At 31.2% G+C, this 24,446-nt stretch overlaps 1 protein-coding gene and 1 long non-coding RNA gene across 2 annotated transcripts in view; one reads left to right on the top strand and one right to left on the bottom strand.

The window, feature by feature from the left end:
- The window catches only part of LOC145298784 (uncharacterized), a 28,445-nt gene extending 23,147 nt beyond the window's left edge, over positions 1 to 5,298 (bottom strand). The window contains exon 1 of the long non-coding RNA XR_013871058.1: positions 5,197 to 5,298. This is a non-coding gene — a long non-coding RNA (uncharacterized LOC145298784). The remainder of the gene's footprint in view (positions 1 to 5,196) is intronic.
- LOC145298768 (polyamine-transporting ATPase 13A3-like) overlaps positions 1 to 24,446 on the top strand; it is a 195,046-nt gene that overhangs the window by 49,683 nt on the left and 120,917 nt on the right. Inside the window, exon 5 of the mRNA XM_080144344.1 lies at positions 6,798 to 6,897. Coding sequence (XP_080000470.1) covers positions 6,798 to 6,897 — 100 coding nt within the window. The remainder of the gene's footprint in view (positions 1 to 6,797; positions 6,898 to 24,446) is intronic.

Here is a 24,446-nt window from a genome sequence, read left to right as displayed (position 1 = left end):
CTAATATTTATATGAAATCATAGAATTATGTCAGTTTTTATAAATTGGAAGAAATAAAAAAATTGTGCAGGTTAGGGTTCAAGTTTGGTTAGGTGTGTTTGCACTTTTATTTATGTTATTTCCACGTTTTTCCTGTTTATCATTATAATTTTCTTGTAGGGGTTTAACATTTCACGATTGGCTGCTTCTCATTATTTCCATCACCAGCCAACTTTGCGGAAACCGCAAGTCAGTTAATGTAGAAGTACTCCAATTCTTGTTGAGGCATCCTCTAAAATAACCACCTTTCACTCGACACTCATTAACCCTTGAGTGGCCTTTGGACCTTAATATTAACTTTCTAGTATATCATCTTTTTTAAGATCTACTAGGGGATGTCAGTGAAGAAGAAATCCTTTGAGACTGAGACAATTTTTATTTTCTTTCAATCCAGTGTGACCTTGACGAGAAGGATTTTCTCCACATTAAATACTGATCTTTTACTATTGTAGCATACGACATAATCACGGTTCCAGTTAAATCACCAAAGTTAAGCAATGTTGAACCTGGTCAGTACTGAATGGGTGATCATTTGGGAATTCCAGGTGCTATATGCGTTCTCCGCTTATCTCGGCATTGTTTCCAGTCATCTACCATTTATTTTTGCCACTGGATCAAAGCAGTGCCGATTCAGGAGAGGTGTGGTTGGAGATTACACAACCCTTGCCTCACAATTTTTCACGCAGCTACCCTTACCATTGTCTCTTGGGACTGAATAGAGGCATCGATTCCTCTTGTAAAGAGGGAAGAGAATAGGAACTGTATGTGCATTTCCTTAAGTATAAGTTTCTGGACAATCTTCCCCTGTGTGTTTATATGACATGTATTTGAACTAATATTGTCGGCAGCTGAAATCCGACTTCAAATCTTTCCTTAGCTAAATGATTGAACGAAACAACTACTTGTACCTCGTATGAGATGATCGTGTGTATAACCATACAATTTTGGGGAGTGTGAGAAACGTGAAGTTGCCTCTTAGTTACCATTATGCCCAGGTTCACTTTAGTTTATAGTATTAATACCTGCTAGAGCTTATGGCACCACTAAATCAGGCTGTCTAAAGATACTGGCTTCATGACTTTAAATACATCAAACATTAATGTTATTGTTTTTTTCTTTTTCCTTTGCAAAAGCAATATTCTACAAACAACCAAACACCATGAATACATATTTTAGAATATAAAGAACTTGAAACATAAAAGCTTTTTTCAAAATTACTAAATTGGGTATTAAATAACTCAGAAAAGGTTGATAAGAAGAAAGGTTTTTTATATCTTCAAATATTTATTCATAGAATTTGGTTTGGTTGCTTTTGTTTTATGGCTTATCAACCGTTTCCAAAATTACTCGATTTTGCGTTAAATAACCTTCAAATGATTGATTAAAAACAATCGTTCAACCAACCTGAAAAATTTTAAGGACATTTTATGCACATTCTCCTATTCAGATCGTCATGGGATAAAGCATTTCCCATGGCCAACACTTTGTCTCATCAAACGATTTAACTTAACTATTTCAAAGTTGTTTTCTATTTAACGCATCACATGATCAGTTTGGCTTTGTACTCCTCAACCATCCTTCCACACCCTCTTATGTAAATATGATTGCTAGCCATTTAAATATATCTATTATCAATGACTAATGATCTGCATAATGAAGGTCAATATCTCTATTGTCTTATTGAATAGTTGACATAATTAACTGAAATTGCCTTGGTTGAATGTGTTTATCAATTACCGCACAAGCCATAAATAAATATATATATATATATATATATATATATATAATTTCTGTGGAAATATTCTTTATTCACTTATATTTCCTTTTTTTATATACCAATCCTTATTTAAGAAAGCCTATGTAATTACATAGCCTATAATGAATAAATGACAAAAGTCTATATTCCAAATTTCATGTTGACCATCTTACAATTTATTCCTTTAATTCTGTTGACATTGACATTAAAAAGCCAACTGAATTAAAGGAATAAATTGTAAGATATTCAGCATCATGAAATTTGGAATATAGACTTTTGTCATTTATTCATTTTTATATATATACTACCAGTTCAGTCTGACTTTGCTTGGGCCCTATGTATGGTTCATAACTTGCCCTACATGTGAATATACTTTATGTAAGATTTCAAATGTTTAGACCAAAATTTGTCTGAGTAATTTCGTAGACTGTCAATTTTTTTAAACTTTGACCTGTTAACATTTATTTTAGTCTCAAATCAAAATACAAAGTTTTATCCATGTCCAAGTTACCTACATCTAAAATTTCGAGTGTTTAGACCCAAAATTGGTGGAGGAATTTGGTAGAATCTGCAAAGGTCAACTCTTTCAACTTTGATCTTTTGGCAGCCAAATTTTCACCCCAAAACTTATTAAAATGCTTGCCACATGTCTGAATACCGGTTTTATATAAATTTCAAATATTTCTACTCAAAATTGGCTGAGTAGTTTGCTAGACACCAGAAAGGTCAAATCTTTTGAACATTGACCCCTTGGCAGCTCAAATTTTCAACCCAAATTCATGAAAAAGCTTGCACTATTTCTGAATACCCTTTATGTAAAATTTCAAATGGTTAGACCAGAAATTGGCTGAGTAATTTGGTAGAGACCGCAGAAGTCAATTTTTTTTTTAACTCTGACCCCAGTTTTGACCCCTTAACATTTATTTCTTGGGGCTCAAATCAAATTAAAAAGTTTGATCCATGTCTAAGTAACTTACATTTAAAATTTCAAGTGTTTAGACCCAGAATTGGCAGAGGAATTTGGTAGAGTTTTCAGAGAGCAAATCGTTGCACTTTGACCTCTTGACAGCCAAATTTCTGTCCGAAAACCGATTAAAAATTTTTTCCCAAATCTCAAAACGCATTATGTCAAATCGCGAGTCTCTAGACCGAAAATTGACAGAATTATTTGGTAGGGAAATATGTACACATACAGACATTTTCACTTTTATAGATATACAGATATATATATATATATATATATATATATACTAATAGGATGATCTGACATTGCTCAGGATTGAATGGTGATCAATGAATGCTTCACACTGCAACATTTCTATTGTCATCTTTTTTGATTGAATACCTGTTCTAGTACAGGACCTATCGTGGTGCACCGAGACGAAGGTTCACAATCCTTCTCTGTAGTGACTTAGTCCACAATACACTGTGCTCTATATGGCACTGTAGAAAACCTATTGTTGTTTTTATAAAATTATTTTTTATATATAATGGCTTGAATTAAAGTTTAAAATGCAAAAGCCAAGTATCATGATTTGATTATGTTCTAAATAGAAACATTCATTTCCAATGCATGCCTATTATATCAAAGAACCTACTGTTGATTTTATGTCGGGCCTTATTGGTTGTGATAATGGCTTGAATGAAAAAAATGAAAAAAATCAAGTATCTGTTACATTACCATTTATGCAGTGTTTTCTATGAGCATTTTCGTTTTTTTTTCTGATGAGTCCATGGAGGAAATATCCAGTACAGATATTCAAATATCGGTTGTTTCCCAGGAACAAAACAGATCTGTAAAAGTTTGTTTTGAAAAGATGATTAAGACCAATCTTGAACTTGTGAATCCAGCAAAATGTTATAAACATATATATATATATATATATATATATATATACTAGCAGGGAGATTTGACGTTGTCTGGGATTGAATGATGATCAAGAAATTATTTTTTTATTCTCATTGAAATTAGTGAAATCGACCATTTTTCAATTTGATTTTATATGTCGGGCCTTTCTGCTTGTGCGATAATAAAACTTCTGAAATGCACTTGTGATGTTAGGCTGTATAAGGTGTTTACTGTGTTTAAAATTGCCTGTTCTTTCTTTCATCAGATTATTTCCATCATCGATACTTATTGAAGCCACTTCAGTGCAAAACCTACCTAAAAACACTGCACAGCACATAAAGTAGCTTAGTGTGAAATTTCATAAAAATTGACCTAGCTATTTTCGAGTCCATGACACGCACATACACACAGAAAAAGTTCCTTTTATATAACAGGAAATTTATATATATATATATATATAGAGAGAGAGAGATTTTGTGAAAAGGTATCCTTTTTGCATATATTTTTCACTCCTTACCTTGACCTTTGCCAATCATTTCTAAATTAGCAACTCTGTTTGCTAAGAATAAAAAAAACACTTTTGTTGTATTCTAAAGTCTAAGGTCTTTACTCATCTTGCTAATCATTATTTTTTCAAATAACAAACTTCAGAACATTTTACATGTCTGTTTCATTCACGGGGAGCAATCAATGTTTGTATATGAACATTGAATATTTCCTTCCATGGACTTGTCAGGAAAAACAGGAAGTTCTAAAAGAGAAAATGCATAATGATGTAATGTGGAAAATTCAGAAAAATAACTTATGTCGGCCTATATTCTGTGAGCAGCCATCTTTGTTTATGGGGAAAAAGCTACCAGATCAGTATTAGCATATCAACCTAAATTGTATAAGATTTCCTTTTGGTTACAAATTACAAAAGATTATATATAAAATTCCTTAGTCTCTTTAAAACTAATAATTATTACTAGTGGGATCTGTGAAAATTCCACATTGGACTCCTTCATATGTAATATATTGATGTTGGCATTCTGTAGATGTTCAGTGTAAATGGAGATGCCCTGATATTAGTGTAGCTTTTTTGTTAAAACTGCAAAAATTAATCTAACCTAGCACGAATGCCCGACAAAGCCAGATCGTAAAGTACGCTTAAATATGATATTTTAATTCTTGCAGATTTTGTATATATTATTATAGAGTTAATGTTCTATCGATTTTTTATATATTATAAAGTTGCGATTTCAAAAATAAAAAATATCCATATGCACTTGGGTGCTTGAATCGAAACCTAAACAAAAACTTATAAAATATATATATATAACTTGAGTTTGTAGGGGAGGACAGGATGGTCTGCTGTGTGATAGACGACCCCATCCCCATGTGTAATGATGGATGTATTTAATGGTAGAGGAATTGAAAAGACAAAAGGTCGCATAATGAGGACGAAAACATACCGTTATATATCAGCGAAAGAAATGCAATATATTTACATAAATATACAGGAAGAAGCGATAGAAAGAATGAGAGTTCATTGAAAGATGAGTAACGTTACTTGCGAGAGGCTGACGGTAGCCAGGAACATTGTGGTGGCCCATTGCCACCAGACTGGTGTTTGTTACATCTTGACTGCTCGAAGGTTCGGCGCGAAAGAGGAAGAAATGAGAAACGGGAACTGACGTAGCTAGGTCGCTCTTCCGAGTTAAAGGGCGACAATCGAGTTGAGCTGGGAATTTTCAACCCCCACAAGTTCCTTAGGCATAACCGAAACCAAAACTTATGAAGAATTCTGGATAAAATTATTTATAAAAAAAACAGATGATTTAAGTTAAAAAAAAAAGCTATTGTCGAAACCAAAACTTATGAAGAATGTTTGGTAAAATTATGGAACATAACAATTAAACGACCCGGATGTAAGCATGACACAAAAAAGAACACACACGCTATCATATTAATATATAGATATACTAGCAGGTTGTAAAATATGCATAAATATTATATTTTAATTTTTGCAGAAACTGAAACGTGTATGTGAGTGTTATGTTTTTTCTAAACTGTTCACTTCTTGTAAAAAAAAAAAAAAAAAACTTTACCTGAGATCGAAACAAAAACCTAAAAACAGTGAGTCAAGTACGATAACCATTAGGCTAGCTTGACACAAATTTTAAAAAGTGTTTTAAAACCGACTTCTTAACATAATGAATCTGTCATGTGAACGATTCACGCACGCACATTTGTGATACAACTGAGAGATAAAAATCTAACGCCCCCTGCGTACCAATTTTTCAATTTTGACTCTTTAGTAGCCCTTTTTAATTTTCTGGATAAAACCCATTTACAAAGTTTTCCATATGTCTGAATACACTATATAACAAATTTCAAGTCCGTAGATGAAAAATTTAAGTATATAGGTTGAGAATTGTCCTCACACACATTCTCACTTTTATAGATATTAGTGATGGGATGATTCCAATATTTTTCTGATTCCGATACAATTACCGATTCTGATTCTTTATAAATTTCTAAATATTTAACTATAGAGCTATTTTCCCCGATTTTTGTAAAAAAAAAAAAAACACTTGTTAAATATGCAGATATTTTCTTAAACGTCAAATTACACTTGTGGAGGATGTTCTATAGATTTTAGCTTTACTGGTATTTTAAAATCAATAAATATTTATTTTTTATTGTTACCAGCAATGGAAGATTTTGCTATAAAAAGACAATCAAAAGAATTGTTTTAGCATGAGAAAATAGACACTAATTTTTCTGATTCCGATACCCCCAAATTTGTCGATTATTTTCCGATTCTGATTAATCATTCCAACACTAATATATATATATATATATCAAGGGTATAGCTTTTATATTCTGTGGGTAGCCATCTTGTTTTGTTTTTTGTTTTTTTTGGCGGGGGGGGGTTATCATACCATTATTACCATAATGATTTAAATTGTTTAATATTTTTTTTTTGCTTACATGTTACCAAAATGGTTATATATATATATATATATATATAAAAAGCCTTAGTCTATTTTAAACTAATATTTATTATATATTGTGTTCCAATTGGGATAAAACTAATCATATATCGGGTATATTCAATTTTCATCTTCATTTTGTTTTATTTTAATTTCATTTTTTTTTGTCTTTCAGTGTCCGTGTCCTCTCATCAAGCAAAGCATCATTTTCAATTCATCGTGACAAGCTAACAACTTCCATTGGTCTTCCTTCGCAAACATCTACACGACAGCCGGTACGGCCTTTCTCTATTATAAAGTTTTCAGTTCTGTTTTTCTGTTTTGTTACATAGTAAAAACATCACAACAAGATTTCTTTTCTCTGGATAATACTATTAAAAAGCTTTAAGTTGAAAAATTAAACCCTTGACCAGTCAGTTTGCAGGGCACATTTACTTCATCAGTACCAAGTATTCCAGTATTTCAGACCCATTGTGAATCACAAATGATGCTTAGAGAGATATACACTTAGTCTTTTCTGTTCCTATCCATTGGACGCTTATGCACCAACTCTCTTTGCCTGAAGAAAACTGTTCTCAGACTTTCGTCAGGCCAAAGAAGGTTCTAACTTTTCCTTTCTCCACTCTGACATTTTTCAATGTTGTTCCAACAGTATAGGTAATTGAATGATTGAATGAACCCTTTTGTATATTGTTATAAAACAAGTTTTTTTTTTTTACCTTTTGTGTAATGGTTTTTATTACTTATAGGAGTACCGATTAAATTATAGGAGTTGATCTTAACATCCACCGATAAATTTATGAATGCTGCAACATAAGCTTTAAAATAATAACTATAATTTATGATGAAACTAATCTCTTGACAATTCTATTAAAATCAAATATGATTTTATTATTTGTGGATTTCAGCCTTTTATTTATGGAAATTGCTCCAGACAAGGAATGGAGCCACTTGATGTAAAAAAATAAATAAATAAATAAATAATAATAAAATCAAATAAAATAAAAGGTCAAAAACTAACCAAAAAAATAAGAATTAGATGTTTAGATTCTGACCCAGAAAACAGTAATTCTTCTCCCTTTGTCAGAAACATTTTTCATGGAATGTGAGGACTAAAAGATAAGTAAAGGGAGTTTAAAGTATAAACCATTGAATTTGAGTACTTTCTCTGAACTATTGTTTAGAACTTGTAAATACATTATGACCTTTCTAGCCTTCATGAGCTATAATTCAATATGGGTGTCCTTGCATTGTTTGTCAGCCTGACATAAACATATGATCTTTGAACTTAAGTCAAAATACTTGGTGATATTTTAGTCACCCCAAAATGCATGGACCCCAATTTCTTTGAATAAATTATCGAATTATTCATTAAAATTAATTAGTCAATTATTATTTGCATCAGAAATTTCTCATGTTACAATTTAAATCTTTAATATATTAATATGCATTGTCTATGTTTCACTGTGTGTAACAGCAAGGGAAGTAATGACTTTTTATTTATTCGATGGAATATAAGCATCAGCAGCAGCAGCTGACTCAAAGTAATTAGTATTAGTTAATTTGTAATGGCTGTTAATTATAAAATTTGTAGCTATTTCATTCTTTTACAGTTTTTTTTTTTTAATTTTTTTATTTATGTGTCTGGATATTCAAGCACATAATTCATTTATAACATTATTTACTCTTAGCAATTAAAAAAAAAACTTAGCACTAATGCATCCTACAGAATTATGTAGTAAATAGAAGCAATGCAAAACACTACTATTTATTTTTTTCACTTTACTTCAACGTAAAGTCTCTGAAATGAACTGTTAGCTCCATTCTTGGAGGTCCTGGATATGACCTAAAACTATATCCGATGGTGAGGCCCCACCTTGCAGGCCTTGGGGAGTGTGGAGTCACCCTTTAATTGCCATTGCTCCCAGGTCCACTCTGACCCGGAGTGGTAGTACCTGTTAGGGTCCCAACTATGGGTTAAATAGAATACGACTTAAACAAATATACTCCATTAAAAATCGTTCCTCAAAATAACTAGATTCGGCATTAAATAACCTGAAAAAGGTTGATATGCCGTAAAACAAAAACAACCAACCAACCATTCTTGGAGCTAATACTTGATTTCTATATGAGAAACATAGATGTCCAAGTGGTTCAATCATAATTCTCTTCAACTTAAATGTTCAGTTTGTGAATAAGTGAAGAACATTAATTTTCCTCAGTTGATCATTTAATCGAATAAAATATCAAATACAATGCTGCCTTCTTGTTCACAACTCAAAAATTATGTTCTAATTTCCTTCTCTGTTTCTGCCGGAATCATGTACCTAAGATATAGTAAAATAAAGAACTATATGATTTGGATATGAATTTGTCCAAATGTGAGAAATATCTGATGTTGCTGAGTGCCAAATAGATTATTCTGATTTTAAAAGAAATTGTTCTATAATCAAATAAGATATCAAATACAATGTTGCTATCATTGCTCACAACTCAAAGATTTTTATTTGTTTTGATGAGGATGGTGCATCCTACCAGCTGGCAGGTATTCATCTGCTATTTCAGAGATTCCAACTGAGAGATCTTTTTAAGATGCAAACTAGTGACGAGATGATTTTCTTGATTTCTATATAGGGTACATAGATATTTGATTATCTCGTTAAACTTCTCTTAACCTGTCAAACGTTGAATTAGTAAAATGGTTAAGAGCATTAGTTTTCCTCCTCCTAATTGACCAGTAAACTCTTGTTATAGTATATCTTTCTTGTGCTTTGTTGGTTTGATCTGATTCCAGGACAAGAATTCATCTAGTCTGGTGGAGTCTCCACCTAAGTGTTGTTACTTGAGGTAACATCACTAGAGGAAGGTGCCCCATTTCTCATATGAGCCAGTGTATAGCTATGTTGAGTTGAACTTATTTAGGCTTCAAATACTATTGAATATTTGGTCAAGGTTTATACCGCATAATCACGTTTACACCCTAGTTCCTGTCAGATCACTGAAGTTAAGCAACATTGAACCTGGTCATTACTAAAATGGGTGACCAATTTGGGAATTCCAGGCGCTGTATGTAGGAGGACGGCGACACCTCCTTACTAGAGTTGCAAAAACCTAACGTCGTCATGTCCTCTGACAGGGATATACATGTGATTGGGGACCGTTTGTGAATTTTGTTCTCCCATGAAACTTCCTCCTTTGGAGGACGCCTATTAAACCCAAATAGGGTTAGTGCTGATGCACATACAGGGTTTACTTGTAGGATGAATTATCATGTCAGATTTTCCAGAGAGCTTAAAGACATTTGAAGATCTTGTCAAGTAGGTAATTCAAACTCTAGACAGCAATGTGTTCAGAAAAAAAGTATTTTAATACAAAAATTCAGTTGATATTCAAGTCGTCTCTTGTATGTAGGATGGAAGCTTCTTCTCAGAGTCTTTGAGTTCTTTTTAACAAAGGAGTTATATCTAAGTAATAGTTGTCACTTATCCTTGAGTGGCCTTCTGGCCTTGATAAAGGTTAATGAGATTGCTGATAGGTGATGAACAACTCGTTTGAGAGAACTGGAAATGGTCTGTTAAATGGTCAGAATTTTATTACTGATGTGGGCAGCTCGACACAGATTTGTTAGTTATAGTCAGCTAACATACTGCCTAATTTCCGGCATGGTTGCTACCGGAAGTAGTGACAAGGCAAATCAGTTTCTTCACTTTTATTGATCTTTAGCATTTATCGATTTATTGAAATAACATAAGAAAAAGACATTATTGAAAAATATACAATAAAAATTAACAAAATTATACAGATAAAAATTAACACAGGTCCTGGATATGACCTTAAACTATATCCGATGATGAGGCCCCAGCTTGTGGGCTCTGGAGTGTGGAGCCACCCTTTAATTGCCATTGCTTCCAGGTCCACTCTGACCCGGAGTAGAAGTATGTGTTAGGGTCCCAACTATGGGTTAAATAGAAATCGACTTGAAAAAACAAATATATTCTATTAAAAAAATTTTCTTCAAAATCACCGGATTTGGCATTAAATAACGTGAAAAGGGTTGATGTGCCGTAAAACAAGAACAACCAACCAAAAATTAACAATTATTTGCACTTTTAATAACAAAATAAAAAAAACTTAGTTTTGTTTCTTTTATTTGAAATTTTATAATAAATATACATTTACAAAATTATAAAAATAAAAATTTATTTTTATATGTATAATTTTAACTTTTCTTGTATGAAATACTGAAGAACAATAAAAATGATGGAACTGATTTGCCTTTCCAGTTTCCAGTAGTATTACACAGAAATTAGGAAGTACGTTAGATGATTATTACTGATTTGTTAATACTGGACTTAAAAACGATTGTTGTATTCAAGTGGGAAGCAGCCCTGCAGTATTGTTTCACAGATAAGAAATTGTTGAGACAGAACTTTATCTGTTCTCTTCTCAGTAAAGAAGCCTTTCTGAAAATTGAAATTTTTATTTTTGTTTCAACCCAGAGTGTCTATTTTTGAGGAGCTGGATTTTTTCCACACATTAAGAATTGACCCTGTGTGTAACTCTGTCCTCATGTGGAGGCAAGCAAATAAGGACTCATGAGGGGCCACTAAAGTTTAGTATTAGAACAGATACCACTCTTTGACCCTAGGACATCTCGACAAAATTTGTTGATAACAGACTTGAAAATGATTGTTTTAGTCAGCTGCAAAGCAAAAAAATGAAACCAGCATGCTTCGGACGCTATGCATGGAAAGGACGATGAAAATTTTATGCAGTCAGAATTTGATTATTAAAGGGGGTAGGTTGACAAAGATTTGTTGGCATTGTTTTAAAAATAATCATGTTGTACTCAGCTGGGAAGCAGTCCTACGTTATTGTATTCCACATGTGTGACGGTTTTGGAAAGAAGCTTTGTTTATGATAGTTCTGTTTCATTTTAGGTGCACAGAGGAAGAAAGGAAAATTTTACAATGTTTGACGCGAGATGAGTTTTTACTATGAATATTTTTACGAAGAAGAACCAAAAACTTGGAAATAAGTCGAGCATTTACCATGAAAATAATAGAGGAGTAAAAGGCTAGCAACCTTTTCTCTGAAAAAGAGGCTGAAAAGAAGAGATAATCTCTAACCATATTTTGCAGTAGATAATGTTTTAAAAAAAAAAGTAATTTCCGCATGAGGTTAGAGTAAGCAGTGATGTGGAAAATTGCACTTGAAATAGATTAGAATCAGGGATATGTGTCAAGATATGAGGTCACAAAAAGTAAATTTCTATAGTCACATATTATTGATCAAGTTTTGCTTTTTATTTGAACAGCTAAACAGAATGAAAATGTTTGGGACAGCTGCACTCTTCCCTATGAAGAAGTGGAGTAACCTATAAAATATATTGCCCTATAAAAAAAATGTAATAGTGTGGGGGATTATATTTTTGAAATCTTTCTTGTCAGTAATTTTTCAGGAGTTAAAATATCATGTGTTCTGTATTTAAAAATGCCATCGATTTTGAAGATCTTAAATCCTTTCTGATGTTTCTTCTATTTAGCAAAGTAGCTAAACTTAAGGTTTACAACCTATTATTAGAATTGATAACTTCAGTTAGTTTAATCAATTTTCTTTGTACTCCAAATTTATAATACACTTTCTTTTTCTGATACATTTTTTTTGTTTTTCCTAAAGTAAAATTTTATTATTTTGTCATGTCAGATGTTGAAACCGGTAAGTATTGTCTGCTTCAAAAATGGTATTTGGTTCTTGCTTAAAAGGAAATAAGATTACTTCATTATTATTTCCCTTTGCGATACTGGATTAGACTAACAGCCTGTGGCATAAATTTTATGCTGAGGCTCTTTCAAAAGACAATTTTAGTTTTAGCATATAAAATAAATTAAGAAAATGGACATATTATTCAAATGTTCCACATATTCGGTCTGGATTTTTACCTATATATTGAATGATAGATCATGTGACTACAAAGCAGTCTCTCATTGGTTGATCTAACCAATGGTTATGAAATACAGAGTGATTCCCCAAAAAGTTTCAACAATGGAATCATTAATAAAATTAACAATTCTTTCTAAAATCCAGTCAAATGCAAAAAATATATACAGGGGTTGGAGAAAATAATGGAAACATCTTGTGAATTTAGCATCAATTAATAAGTGTTTTGAATCTATAAAAATTGAAAAATTATCAAAGTGTTGGTTTCCTCTTTTCAACAAGATTAAAAAACAAAAATATTTTTAAAAAATCTTAATGCCAGGGGTGTGAGTTCCATTATAGAAGCATTGATTTAATTTGAATAAAAAAAATATGCATCAGGTGCGCTTGAAAGCCAAATTACAACACATTTTTACGAAAATAAACAAATATTTTACTTGTTTGAAATTTATAATTTAAATATATTTCGGAGACAAACTGCATCCTCAGTATTTTGTATATCTTTTTTTTTTCTTTCTTGCCATGTAAATTATTTTCAGATGATTGTTATTTAAATGATTAAATACAGCAATAAACGCTCTTAAAAATGATATATAAACGATATATCTAAATGATTATATATATATTATGGCAGTAGAGTTTAGTTTCCTGGAAGTACATCCAATGAAACATGTGTCTACCAAAAAGTGCTCAATGAGTAAACAGAGCAGGTATATTAAATTTATTTATACAAACATTGATGGCTATATATGTACATACATGTTTCTGTAATCATTGACCTGAAGACGTAATCTCCCCAGTAACGGGTGATTACAGAAACATGTATGCACATATGTAGTCATCAATGTTTGTATAATTAAATTTAATTATAAATGATATATTATAACAAAAACTTATTTGAAAATACATCATTTGAAATCAAAATGAAAAATTCAGTAAAAATTTTCTAGTCAACCTAATACGTACTCGTTGTAGAACAAAGATGTCATATTCTATAAATCATGTAAATTGATCAAGTAGTGTTTTTTTAATTAAAAAATATCAAATTATATGAGGAGGCCAGGAGTTGCCATAGTGTTTTGTTTTGCCAAAATCCAAGGGCAGCAATTCAATTCAAGATTTTGTTTTTATTCAAAATAATCAAAACTTTTTAATTGCTAAAAATCGTAATATTTGATTTTTTTTTTAATAAAAAAATTTACTTGATCAATTTATGTGATTTTTGGAATATGACATCTTCGTTCTGTAGTGAGTATGTCCATCACAAAGATTTTTACGTATTTTTTTTTTTTTTTAATCAAGTGTAATTCAAAATAACTACCACATTTTTATTACTCGGTGCATATAATATAGTGCAACTGAATTATATAGATGTGACGATGTTGGAAAGGAGGAGGACAGGAAAGGCTTTGCATGAGCACATTTTTTCCTCTCGAAACATTCCTGGGACCACGCCAGAAAAAACCTGTGTTGTTGAAAACAGGAAGCTAACATATTGTTAATTTTTAAATTTTTATAGATTTAAAACCTCTATTAATTGATGTAAAATTCCCAAGGTGTTTCCATTATTTAGTCCAACTTCCTGTAGAATGGTAGAAACACATTCCAATTTATGCCTAACTTGTCTACCAGGTTTCAATCATAAATGTCCAACAATCTTTGTTTTGTTAGTATTCAGTGATAAACACACCTGTATGCGACATATAATTCAAAATATAAGTTAATAAAGCCAATTTAATGCAGATTTAAAAAAATAAACAAACATTTATTTGTTTATAAATTTTCGACGTAATCACATCTTCATCAGGAGACACATTGTTTTTTTTTGTTTTTTTTATTCCTTATAGTTAGATGCCACCAAGAAAAACAAGATCAACTCTGTGCCACCAATGATGGTTTTTTTTTTTTTCATTTTTTTTTTGTTTTTGTTTTTTAAATACCCAAACAACGCCCCCACCCCCACCCCCATCATGGAGAAAACACATCCTCACGCAACCGCATGCGTCTCCCAGCCTAGACACCCAAAAATCACCACCGACAACACCGAACGATGCTCCCCTCTCTCTTCAGCAGCATCACACCACAAGGAACGAGGGCCGTTGTTTGAGTCCAAAAAAAAAAAGTCATCATTGGTGGCACCAAGCGGATCTTGTTTTTCTTGGTGGTATCGTACCATGAGGAATAAAAAAAGATGAAAAAAAAAATATTTTGTCTAATGAAGATGTGATTATGTTGAAAAGTTTGATTTGTAAACAAATAAATATTTATTTTTTAAAAATCTGCATTGAATTGACTTACTAATCTTACATTTTTGTAATTTGCACTTAGACAGCGCTTTTGTCACAGAGAAAACATGTCTTCATAATGTGGTATAAAGAATAATAATAATAAAAAAAAAAACAGAATACCTTTGGCTAAGGTTTCGATTACAAGAAAAAAAAATTAGAAAAAGAGTCACTTAAAATCTTGGGCCTAACAAAGTAAAGACTGATGAATGAGTTCATCCAATGGCAGGAAGGATGAACAATATAATTTACAACATGGAATACAGCCGATAACTCTGACACACTTCACAGTTAAACAAGGGAGACAATTTAATATGTTAAACTTTTTTTAAAATAATTTCTCACAAAACTTTTGCATAACTTTTTGGTAAAAACAAAAACGCCAAATAATTAGAAGTTCGACATAATTAGAATTTCGACATAATTACAATACGCAGTTTTGTATTTTTTTCTGAAATGAAAATGCTCATCATAATTAATTACACATTGTTTTTTTTTATTTTGTTTCGAGTTCTTTCAGTTTTTATATAAATTTGTAGCTATTTTCTTTCCAGCGCCCTGTGTCTCAATTTTAAATACATAAAACTAAATGGATTTTAATTAGAAATGATTCATTATTTAGTAATATATAACAGAAATAGCGATATAAAATCATTTGTAACTTCTCTTAGCACTGCCTGATTTAGGTGTCAGATGGTTCTTTTTAGTTGAAGAATAACCTGGCTTTTATATATATACTAGCGGGGTTACCCAGCGTTGCCCGGGTGTTTAGAGGTGTGCTTTTGGATAAATCAAAACAAAAGACGTTGCCCGAGTGTTTGTGTCGGGGGAGGGGGGTTGAAAAAAGGTTTTGGTAGATAAGTAACAAAGATCGAACCCGAAGCCTTGAGGCGAAGTTGGAAACTGCTGGGCCAGCAAGAAGTAGTTCCGGAAAGATGTTTGAATTTATTTAAGTATTAAGAATCGGCAGGTGCCTGTACTTGATGACTTAATGAGGTCAACTGTCACTGCGGGGCAGTATTTTATTTACTGCAGGGCAGTTTTTTTTTTTTTTTTGTTTATTATACAAAAACGCCGAATCCACACGCAGTGATAAAAAAATGTGGAATATTTAGCTTTTCAAAGTCGGGCAAATTAAATAGATAGGCGAACCCCATCGTTAAGTTGTAGATATTATCATTTAGACATGATATAAAAAGTTTTAAGACCCCACCGAGAAGGCCGAGGAAAAAAACCCTTTTGTGGACGTACACGAAAATGCACACACACACACACACACACACACACACACATTTTTGCTTATATATATATATATATATATATATATATAAACATATAAACATATTTGAGATAATCCTACTCATAAAACAAAAATGGGGTGTTTAGTTTCTATAAGTTTGAAACCCATTTAGAATCACACCTTGAGACAATCACGAAAGTGTCTCCCATATCATTGAACTATGATAAAACAAAGACTGTTGAACATTCATAACTGATGTTGGTGGATAAATCGGATACACAGTGAAGTTAATTTCTACCAAATACAATTACATTCCAGAAAGGATTATGAATTTCATTAACTAATTCTTAGATGGCTTTTAATTTTTAATTTGGTGGTCAGCTTGTTTAAATGGCATGGTATGAAAAATCGCTGTTGAATGGCCGGGTGATAGAAAAAAATAAAAGCAGAAGTTTTATGCATATATTCACCCTCGAGGATCATAAAAGAAGTTTAAGAGATAAAACTTAATATCATAAAATTTGAGAAATAAATTCTAGGTTTTATATTAGAGAGCTTTTTTATCACATCAGGAATCTGTTGCATGCATGTTAAATGATTTACTGTATCGTTCAATTATGCTTTGCCGTTAATTCTTGCTTCTCTTCAAATTTGTAGACCTTTTCTTTCCACTATGTTTAACTATAACTTAATAATAGACACATTTAATGTATGTAGAGAAAGAGTGACACATTTTTTTAGCATCATCATCTAATTTATATATGCCTGTACACACCACAAACATACATGTAAATTAGATGACAAAATAATTTATTATTCAGGAAAGTGGGTATGTATAATACCTCAGGGAGATAAATGTCCACATAAACGCACAGTTCTAGGTCACCCTTAGGTAAGGTGTAGCATCTGATATTCTTGAGGATTACCATGCAGGGGAGTTCCTTAGTTATGGTTAACAATATAAGTTACAACATGGAATACCGCCGATAACTCTGAGACACTTCAGTTAAACAGGGGAGACAATTTAATATGTTAATCTTTTTAGGAAAATGGAGGCTTCGTTGTTGAACAACCAAACTGGATAGAGGGAGCTCGTTGGCTGTGTACATCAACCTTAAAGTGATGGTGTCACAAACAAAAGGTGCTTATCAAGATACAGTTGGCAGATAGATTTTTAAAAGATATCTTGTTTTAAGCAAAAACAATATTACGCACTTTATTGTCATACTGAAAATAGTAATATATCCAAAAATTACGAAAAATTATCAAGTAGAAATTTATTTCTAGTTAAAAGTAATTTTTACAGAAAATTAGGTAAAATCGCATTTTTTTTTTTTTAGATGGTCTAAAGTAGGCAGTAGGAGGTTATACAAAAGGGACATAACTCTGAAAAGAATATTTTAGATTACTTGTGTCATGGCTGCAATATTTGTTGTCTATAGCGATAGACTTTTTATACTAATGATAGATTTTTTTTTTGTTTTTTTAATTAAAAACACAAAAGTAGTTGTTATACTCAATGAATTTTCGTAATTTTTTATTTTATAACTATTTTCGACATGACAATTAAGTATGTAATATTGTTTTTGATAAACACAATATAGATTAGTCGACTATAGCTTAAGAAGCACCAAACAAAATGTCCATTTCCAATTTGTCATGAGCCAGCACAGAAGTAGTAAGGCTCAAAAAACTGTCATGAAAATGGTCTTGCCAGTACACAAACTGATTTAACTGGAGATAGTAAAATATGTAAAAATAATGATGCAGGATAAGACTTTTCTATAACAACTAGTTGTACGTAAACCGCATTGCCCAGTCAAAACATTGCCACGTAGAGGCATTAGTCGCATACCATAGAAGATACAGCGAGTATCCTCACTTGTTATGAAAAGTGATCGCATGTTGGATTTAAAAAAAAACATAAAACACATCCATCTTGGTTTATGAAAATCAAATGCGAAGTAACTTTCATAGCTTAAAGGGGAAATAACTCAGTTTAACTAAATAAGCTGACTTCCACAACAGTTGTTAACTATTAATAAAGAAAAATTAATTAAAGTAAATATAAATTAAAATAAATTAAATAAACCAACTTTAAATAATATTTCTAAATAGACCAATTAAAAGGATTATATTACAACAAATAATTAATTATTAAAATAGATTTTCTTTAATGTAATATGCAAACGAGATTACTCATTAAATGTAGATTTCTGTTGAATACATAGAGTATATAAAAATCATGCTGGACTAAGTGTGCATAAGTCCGTTTTCAGTATGAAAATTTAGTTGTAAAAAAGTGTACCTTTTGTAGATATTTATTAAAATGGGTTCCACAGACAGATGGCTAAATCCAGGGAGGAGTACCTCTATGAGTGATAAAACCCTTATTGATTGATTAAATTGTGAAAAAAACAGGAATGCAACTTTTATTATAATACAAAATTCTCATTATATAGATAAGAATAATATTGAATAAAAAATTATATAGATAAGAATAATATTGAATTAAAAATTATATAGATAAGAATAATATTGAATTAAAAATTATATAGATAAAAATAATATTGAATTAAAAATTATATAGATAAGAATAATATTGAATTAAAAATTATATAAATAAAAATAATATTGAATAAAAAATTATATAGATAAGAATAATATGGAATTAAAAATTATATAGATAAGAATAATATGGAATTAAAAATTATATAGATGAGAATAATATGGAATTAAAAATTATATAGATAAGAATAATATGGAATTAAAAATTATATAGATAAGAATAATATGGAATTAAAAATTATATAGATGAGAATAATATTGAATTAAAAATTATATACATGAGAATAATATTGAATTAAAAATTATATACATGAGAATAATATTGAATTAAAAATTATATAGATGAGAATAATATTGAATTAAAAATTATATAGATGAGAATAATATTGAATTAAAAATTATATAGATAAGAATAATATGGAATTAAAAATTATATAGAAAAGAATAATATTGAATTAAAAATTATATATAAGAATAATATTGAATTAAAAATTATATAGATGAGAATAATATTGAATTAAAAATTATATAGATGAGAATAATATTGAATTAAAAATTATATAGATGAGAATAATATTGAATTAAAAATTATATAGATGAGAATAATATTGAATTAAAAATTATATAGATGAGAATAATATTGAATTAAAAATTATATAGATGCGAATAATATTGAATTAAAAATTATATAGATGAGAATAATATTGAATTAAAAATTATATATAAGAATAATATTGAATTAAAAATTATATATAAGAATAATATTGAATTAAAAATTATATATAAGAATAATATTGAATTAAAAATTATATATAAGAATAATATTGAATTAAAAATTATATATAAGAATAATATTGAATTAAAAATTATATATAAGAATAATATTGAATTAAAAATTATATATAAGAATAATATTGAATTAAAAATTATATAGATAAGAATAATATTGAATTAAAAATTATATAGATAAGAATAATATTGAATTAAAAATTATATAGATGAGAATAATATTGAATTAAAAATTATATAGAAGAGAATAATATGGAATTAAAAATTATATAGAAGAGAATAATATTGAATTAAAAATTATATAGATAAGAATAATATTGAATTAAAAATTATATAGATAAGAATAATATTGAATTAAAAATTATATAGATAAGAATAATATGGAATTAAAAATTATATAGAAAAGAATAATATTGAATTAAAAATTATATATAAGAATAATATTGAATTAAAAATTATATAGAAGAGAATAATATTGAATTAAAAATTATATAGATAAGAATAATATTGAATTAAAAATTATATAGATGAGAATAATATTGAATTAAAAATTATATAGATAAGAATAATATTGAATTAAAAATTATATATAAGAATAATATTGAATTAAAAATTATATATAAGAATAATATTGAATTAAAAATTATATATAAGAATAATATTGAATTAAAAATTATATATAAGAATAATATTGAATTAAAAATTATATATAAGAATAATATTGAATTAAAAATTATATATAAGAATAATATTGAATTAAAAATTATATATAAGAATAATATTGAATTAAAAATTATATAGATGAGAATAATATTGAATTAAAAAGATATAGATGAGAATATTGAATTAAAAAATGATATAGATAATATTGAATTAAAAAGATATAGATGAGAATATTGAATTAAAAAATGATATAGATAATATTGAATTAAAAAGATATAGATGAGAATATTGAATTAAAAAATGATATAGATAATATTGAATTAAAAAGATATAGATAATAATATTGAATTCAAAAAATGATATAGATAATATTAAATAAACAAAATTATATAGATAATAATATTAAATAAAAAAATTATATAGATAATATTAAATTAAAAAAATTATATAGATAAGAATAATGAATTAAAAAAAAAATCATATAGATAATAATATTAAATTTTAAAAAATGATATAGATAAGAATAGTACTGAATTAAAAAAGTGATGTCCTATCATTAGTTTTTACAAGTATTTTCGTTCTTTGAATGCATTGATGCAGTGGAAATACTTCTACTACTTATACATGCAGACCAACGCACAAACACTCTGGACTCTGGCATATACAAAATCTTGATCTTTAATAAGAACGGAAGAATATAACCTAAAATAAAAAAAAATATATTGTCTGCATTTTCCTGATGAAGCTTTTTATATGGGTCGAAAATTGGAATTTAAATTATTTTTTTTTTATTTTTTTTTTTACATAGGCGTCACCACATTATCAAGGCCCAGAGGCCACTCAAGGATAAGGGTTAAAGAGTGTACAGTAGAAATTGGTCAATATAGTAATCATTAGTAATGAAAATTTGGTAAATTTGATAACTTATATGGAACGGCTCATCAAGAACTTATTTACTTTAGACTTGAACACAACCATATTGTAGTCAGCCGGAAAGCAGGAAAACGGAACACAATTCCACAGGCGTGCAGTTCTAAGAAAGAAGCTTTGTTCATGGAATCTACGTTTAGGTTTAGGCACAGGTAAAGAGTGGGAGGAATTATTGATAGTGTTTACAGCTAGACGAGTGTTTCTTGTGAAAGTTTGGCGAGGGGGGACCATAGATTGAAGCTCAGTCGAACACTTTCCATGAAAATAACGATACATCAGAGACAAACTCGCAACATCTCTTCTGTGAGATAGAGGTTGCAAGGAGGAGAAAAGGACATCTCCTACGAGGCTACGAAGTCTATTTTGAACTCTATCAAGGCAGGACAAGTCCTTTCTAGCAGCTCCTGCCCAGATGTGGCAACAGTATTCCATCCTTGGACGTACCTGGCTCTTATATAGATAGAGAATAGCATCAGCAGTGAGATATCTACCAGATCGATAGAAAGATCCCACCATTTTTCCAGCGGCCTTGGCAACAGATTTGATATACGTGTTCCATTTAAGATCAGGAGTAATGGTCAAGCCCAGAAGCTTGTCAAAACTTGAAGCCTCCTGAAGACGAGAGCCATTCATTTCAATTGATGACAAATGTGGATTAGAATGTTGATGATGTAAAGAGAGAAGCTTGGTTTTAGATGCATTAAAAGTAACCAGCCACTCCTTTCCCCATTGTACTACGTGCTCAAGATCAGAGGAGAGAGAATTGGAGAGAACTTGGTCGTTTACTGTCTTAGATGTGGTACCATAAATGGTAGTGTCGTCAGCATAAATGTCTACAAATGATGTAAGGATATGATTTGGAAGATCATTAATGTAGATCAGGAAAAGAGTTGGGCCCAGGATGGATCCCTGAGGGACACCGGCATTAATACTGTGAGCTTCTGATTTTTGCCCCTCAACTACTACTCTTATGAACCTATCAGAAAGAAATGATTTAATAATTGAGAAGACTTTTCCAGCTATACCATAGCTAGCGATCTTATGAAGTAAACCTTTATGCCATACCCTATCAAAGGCTTTAGATATGTCAAGAGCAATTGCCCTAGAAAGATTGCCACCATCGAGAGATTTGCTAATCCTATGCGATATAAATGTAAGGACATCTGCTGTAGATCTAGCAGAACGGAAACCATATTGAGTGTCACTAAGAAGATTATTTTTGTTGAGATGGTTGATTACTTCTGTATTTAACACAGATTCTAGCAACTTACTCATGACGCACAGGAGACTTATTGGCCTGTACTGAGAGGGGGATGAGCGATCACCTGAATTCTTAAATACAGAGCATACTGATGAGATTTTCCAGGGAGATGGGAAACTATTCTCCTTAAGACAACGTTTAAACAGTTTTGTAAGTATGGGCGCTAGTTCAGGTTGAAGTTTTTTGAGTACTATAATTGGAATACCATCAGGGCCAGTTGCTTTACTCGAATCAAGGTTTTTGATTAGCTTCGCAACATCACGTACAGATATACGTATATCACATAGCGTGTTTTCTGATACAGGAGGAAATATTGGGGGTTGGCGGTCTTGGTCGCAAAGGGTAGAATTAGCTGCAAAGTTCTTGACAAAGAGTTTGGCTTTGTCTGATGCTGACGAGATTACCTCAGGTCCATTGATAATAGTTGGGATGGAGCACACGCTTCTGTTCAGGATTCTGTTTGCTATTTGCCAAAACTGGTGGGAACCAAGCCGCTGCTCAGCTACTTTTGACTTAACAGATTGAGCATACAACTCTCTTGCGTTCCTTATTACTTTCTTACAATGGTTGCTGGCAGTCCTGAAAACGGCTTTAGTTTCCATACATCTATTACGTTTGAAGCAGTGGAAAAAGTGATTTCTGTGCGCAATGGCAGCAGCACATTCTGGAGAGAACCATGGCTGGCTGTTAGGTTTTTGCTGAAACTTTTTAGAGAGTATGAAATGGTCAATACCTACAATTAACCATTCAGTCAGGTCTAATACTATAGAGGACACATCCTTTTTAAACATGGAATGCAGAGGTAGATCAGATATAAATGTACGGAAGCTATCCCAGTCAGCCTTAGTGTATCGATATACTGTACGATGAAGAGGTACGTCTGGGGACATTACATTTCATTTTTATCTTAATTGATACAACAGAGTGGTTGGAAGATCCAAGAGGCGACAGAACAGAAACTGAACATAGTTCAGGGCAAGTTGTGAGAAAAAGGTCTAGTAGGCTCGCATACTGGCCGTCATTATCGGGCACACGGGTAGGTTCCTGAACAATCTGAGTGAGGTCATAGGCAATGGAGAAATCATGACAGAACCTCCCCTCATCATAGGTCTTGTTTGAGTGGGTCAACCATTCGACGTTGTGAACATTGAAGTCTCCACATACGTGAATGTTAGCTGAAGGATAAGTAGAAAGGACTTGGTCAATTTTCTCAGATATGCTTTGAAAGATAGTAACTCCGCTGTTGTGGGGGCGATAGAGAGTAAATATAAATGCAGTAGTGTGAGCTAAAGCAACCCGGAAGCACATATAGGGTAAGTTAGGATCTTCCCTGGAGATGTCCCTCCCACATGGAAAGCTATCTTTAATATAGGCACATATTCCATGCCCATGGCGATCTTGGGGGTCAGATTTAGAAGTTAAGTTAGAGTATCCTGTAATTGCAAACTCATCTAGGGAAATAAAAGGTCTGGTTTAGTCTCCTGTAATTGGGTTTCAACCCCTGGAAGGTTAGAACGAAGACCCCTGATGTTGGAGAAGGAGACATGGTAGTAGGGATCTACGTTGGAAGTTGTAGAACCGGGTTTAATCGTGTATTTTTTCTTGAAACTTGTCATGATGAAACTTTGGAATTTGTGGACTAGGTCGTCAGATTTACTTAGAGCAGGACAGAGAGGGGAAACTAAGAGAGAAAAAGAAACGAAGAATTTTTTTTTTTTTTTTTGTAGCACATGATAAGGTAAAGCCGTAACAATTACCCACTAGTATGGCATCGAGAGGCCCCACCAGAAGCTACTGCATGGTCCAGATTCCATTCACCAAATGGCAATACAGCAGCCCCAGTACTTTGCACCTGCTGATAGGACAGCCTCCTTAGTGGTTAATCCAAGGTTCGGGTCCCTGACTATCAGGCGGATAACGTCAGCCCAGACAAAACGTTTACCTCCAGCACCCTTACTAGTGACATGGCTACAAGGATAGACATAGAAACAGAAAATTTCCACCAACTCTGCCAACTGTTCGTGCAAAATACTGCCAACCTAGAAAACAGCTTTTTCTTCTCCCTCTGTCAGAAAAATCACTCATTAAAATATGAGGACTGAGGGACAAATAAGAAGAAGCAAGAGTAACAGGAGCTGCCGCTAACGC

The sequence above is a fragment of the Euprymna scolopes genome, chromosome 2 (genome assembly GCF_053919585.1).
Source record: "Euprymna scolopes isolate OS-2025 chromosome 2, ASM5391958v1, whole genome shotgun sequence".
In the NCBI taxonomy this organism is placed as follows: Eukaryota; Metazoa; Mollusca; class Cephalopoda; order Sepiida; family Sepiolidae; genus Euprymna; species Euprymna scolopes.
Note: the sequence above shows the minus strand (reverse complement) of the source record. Positions and strands in the feature narration are given on the sequence as shown.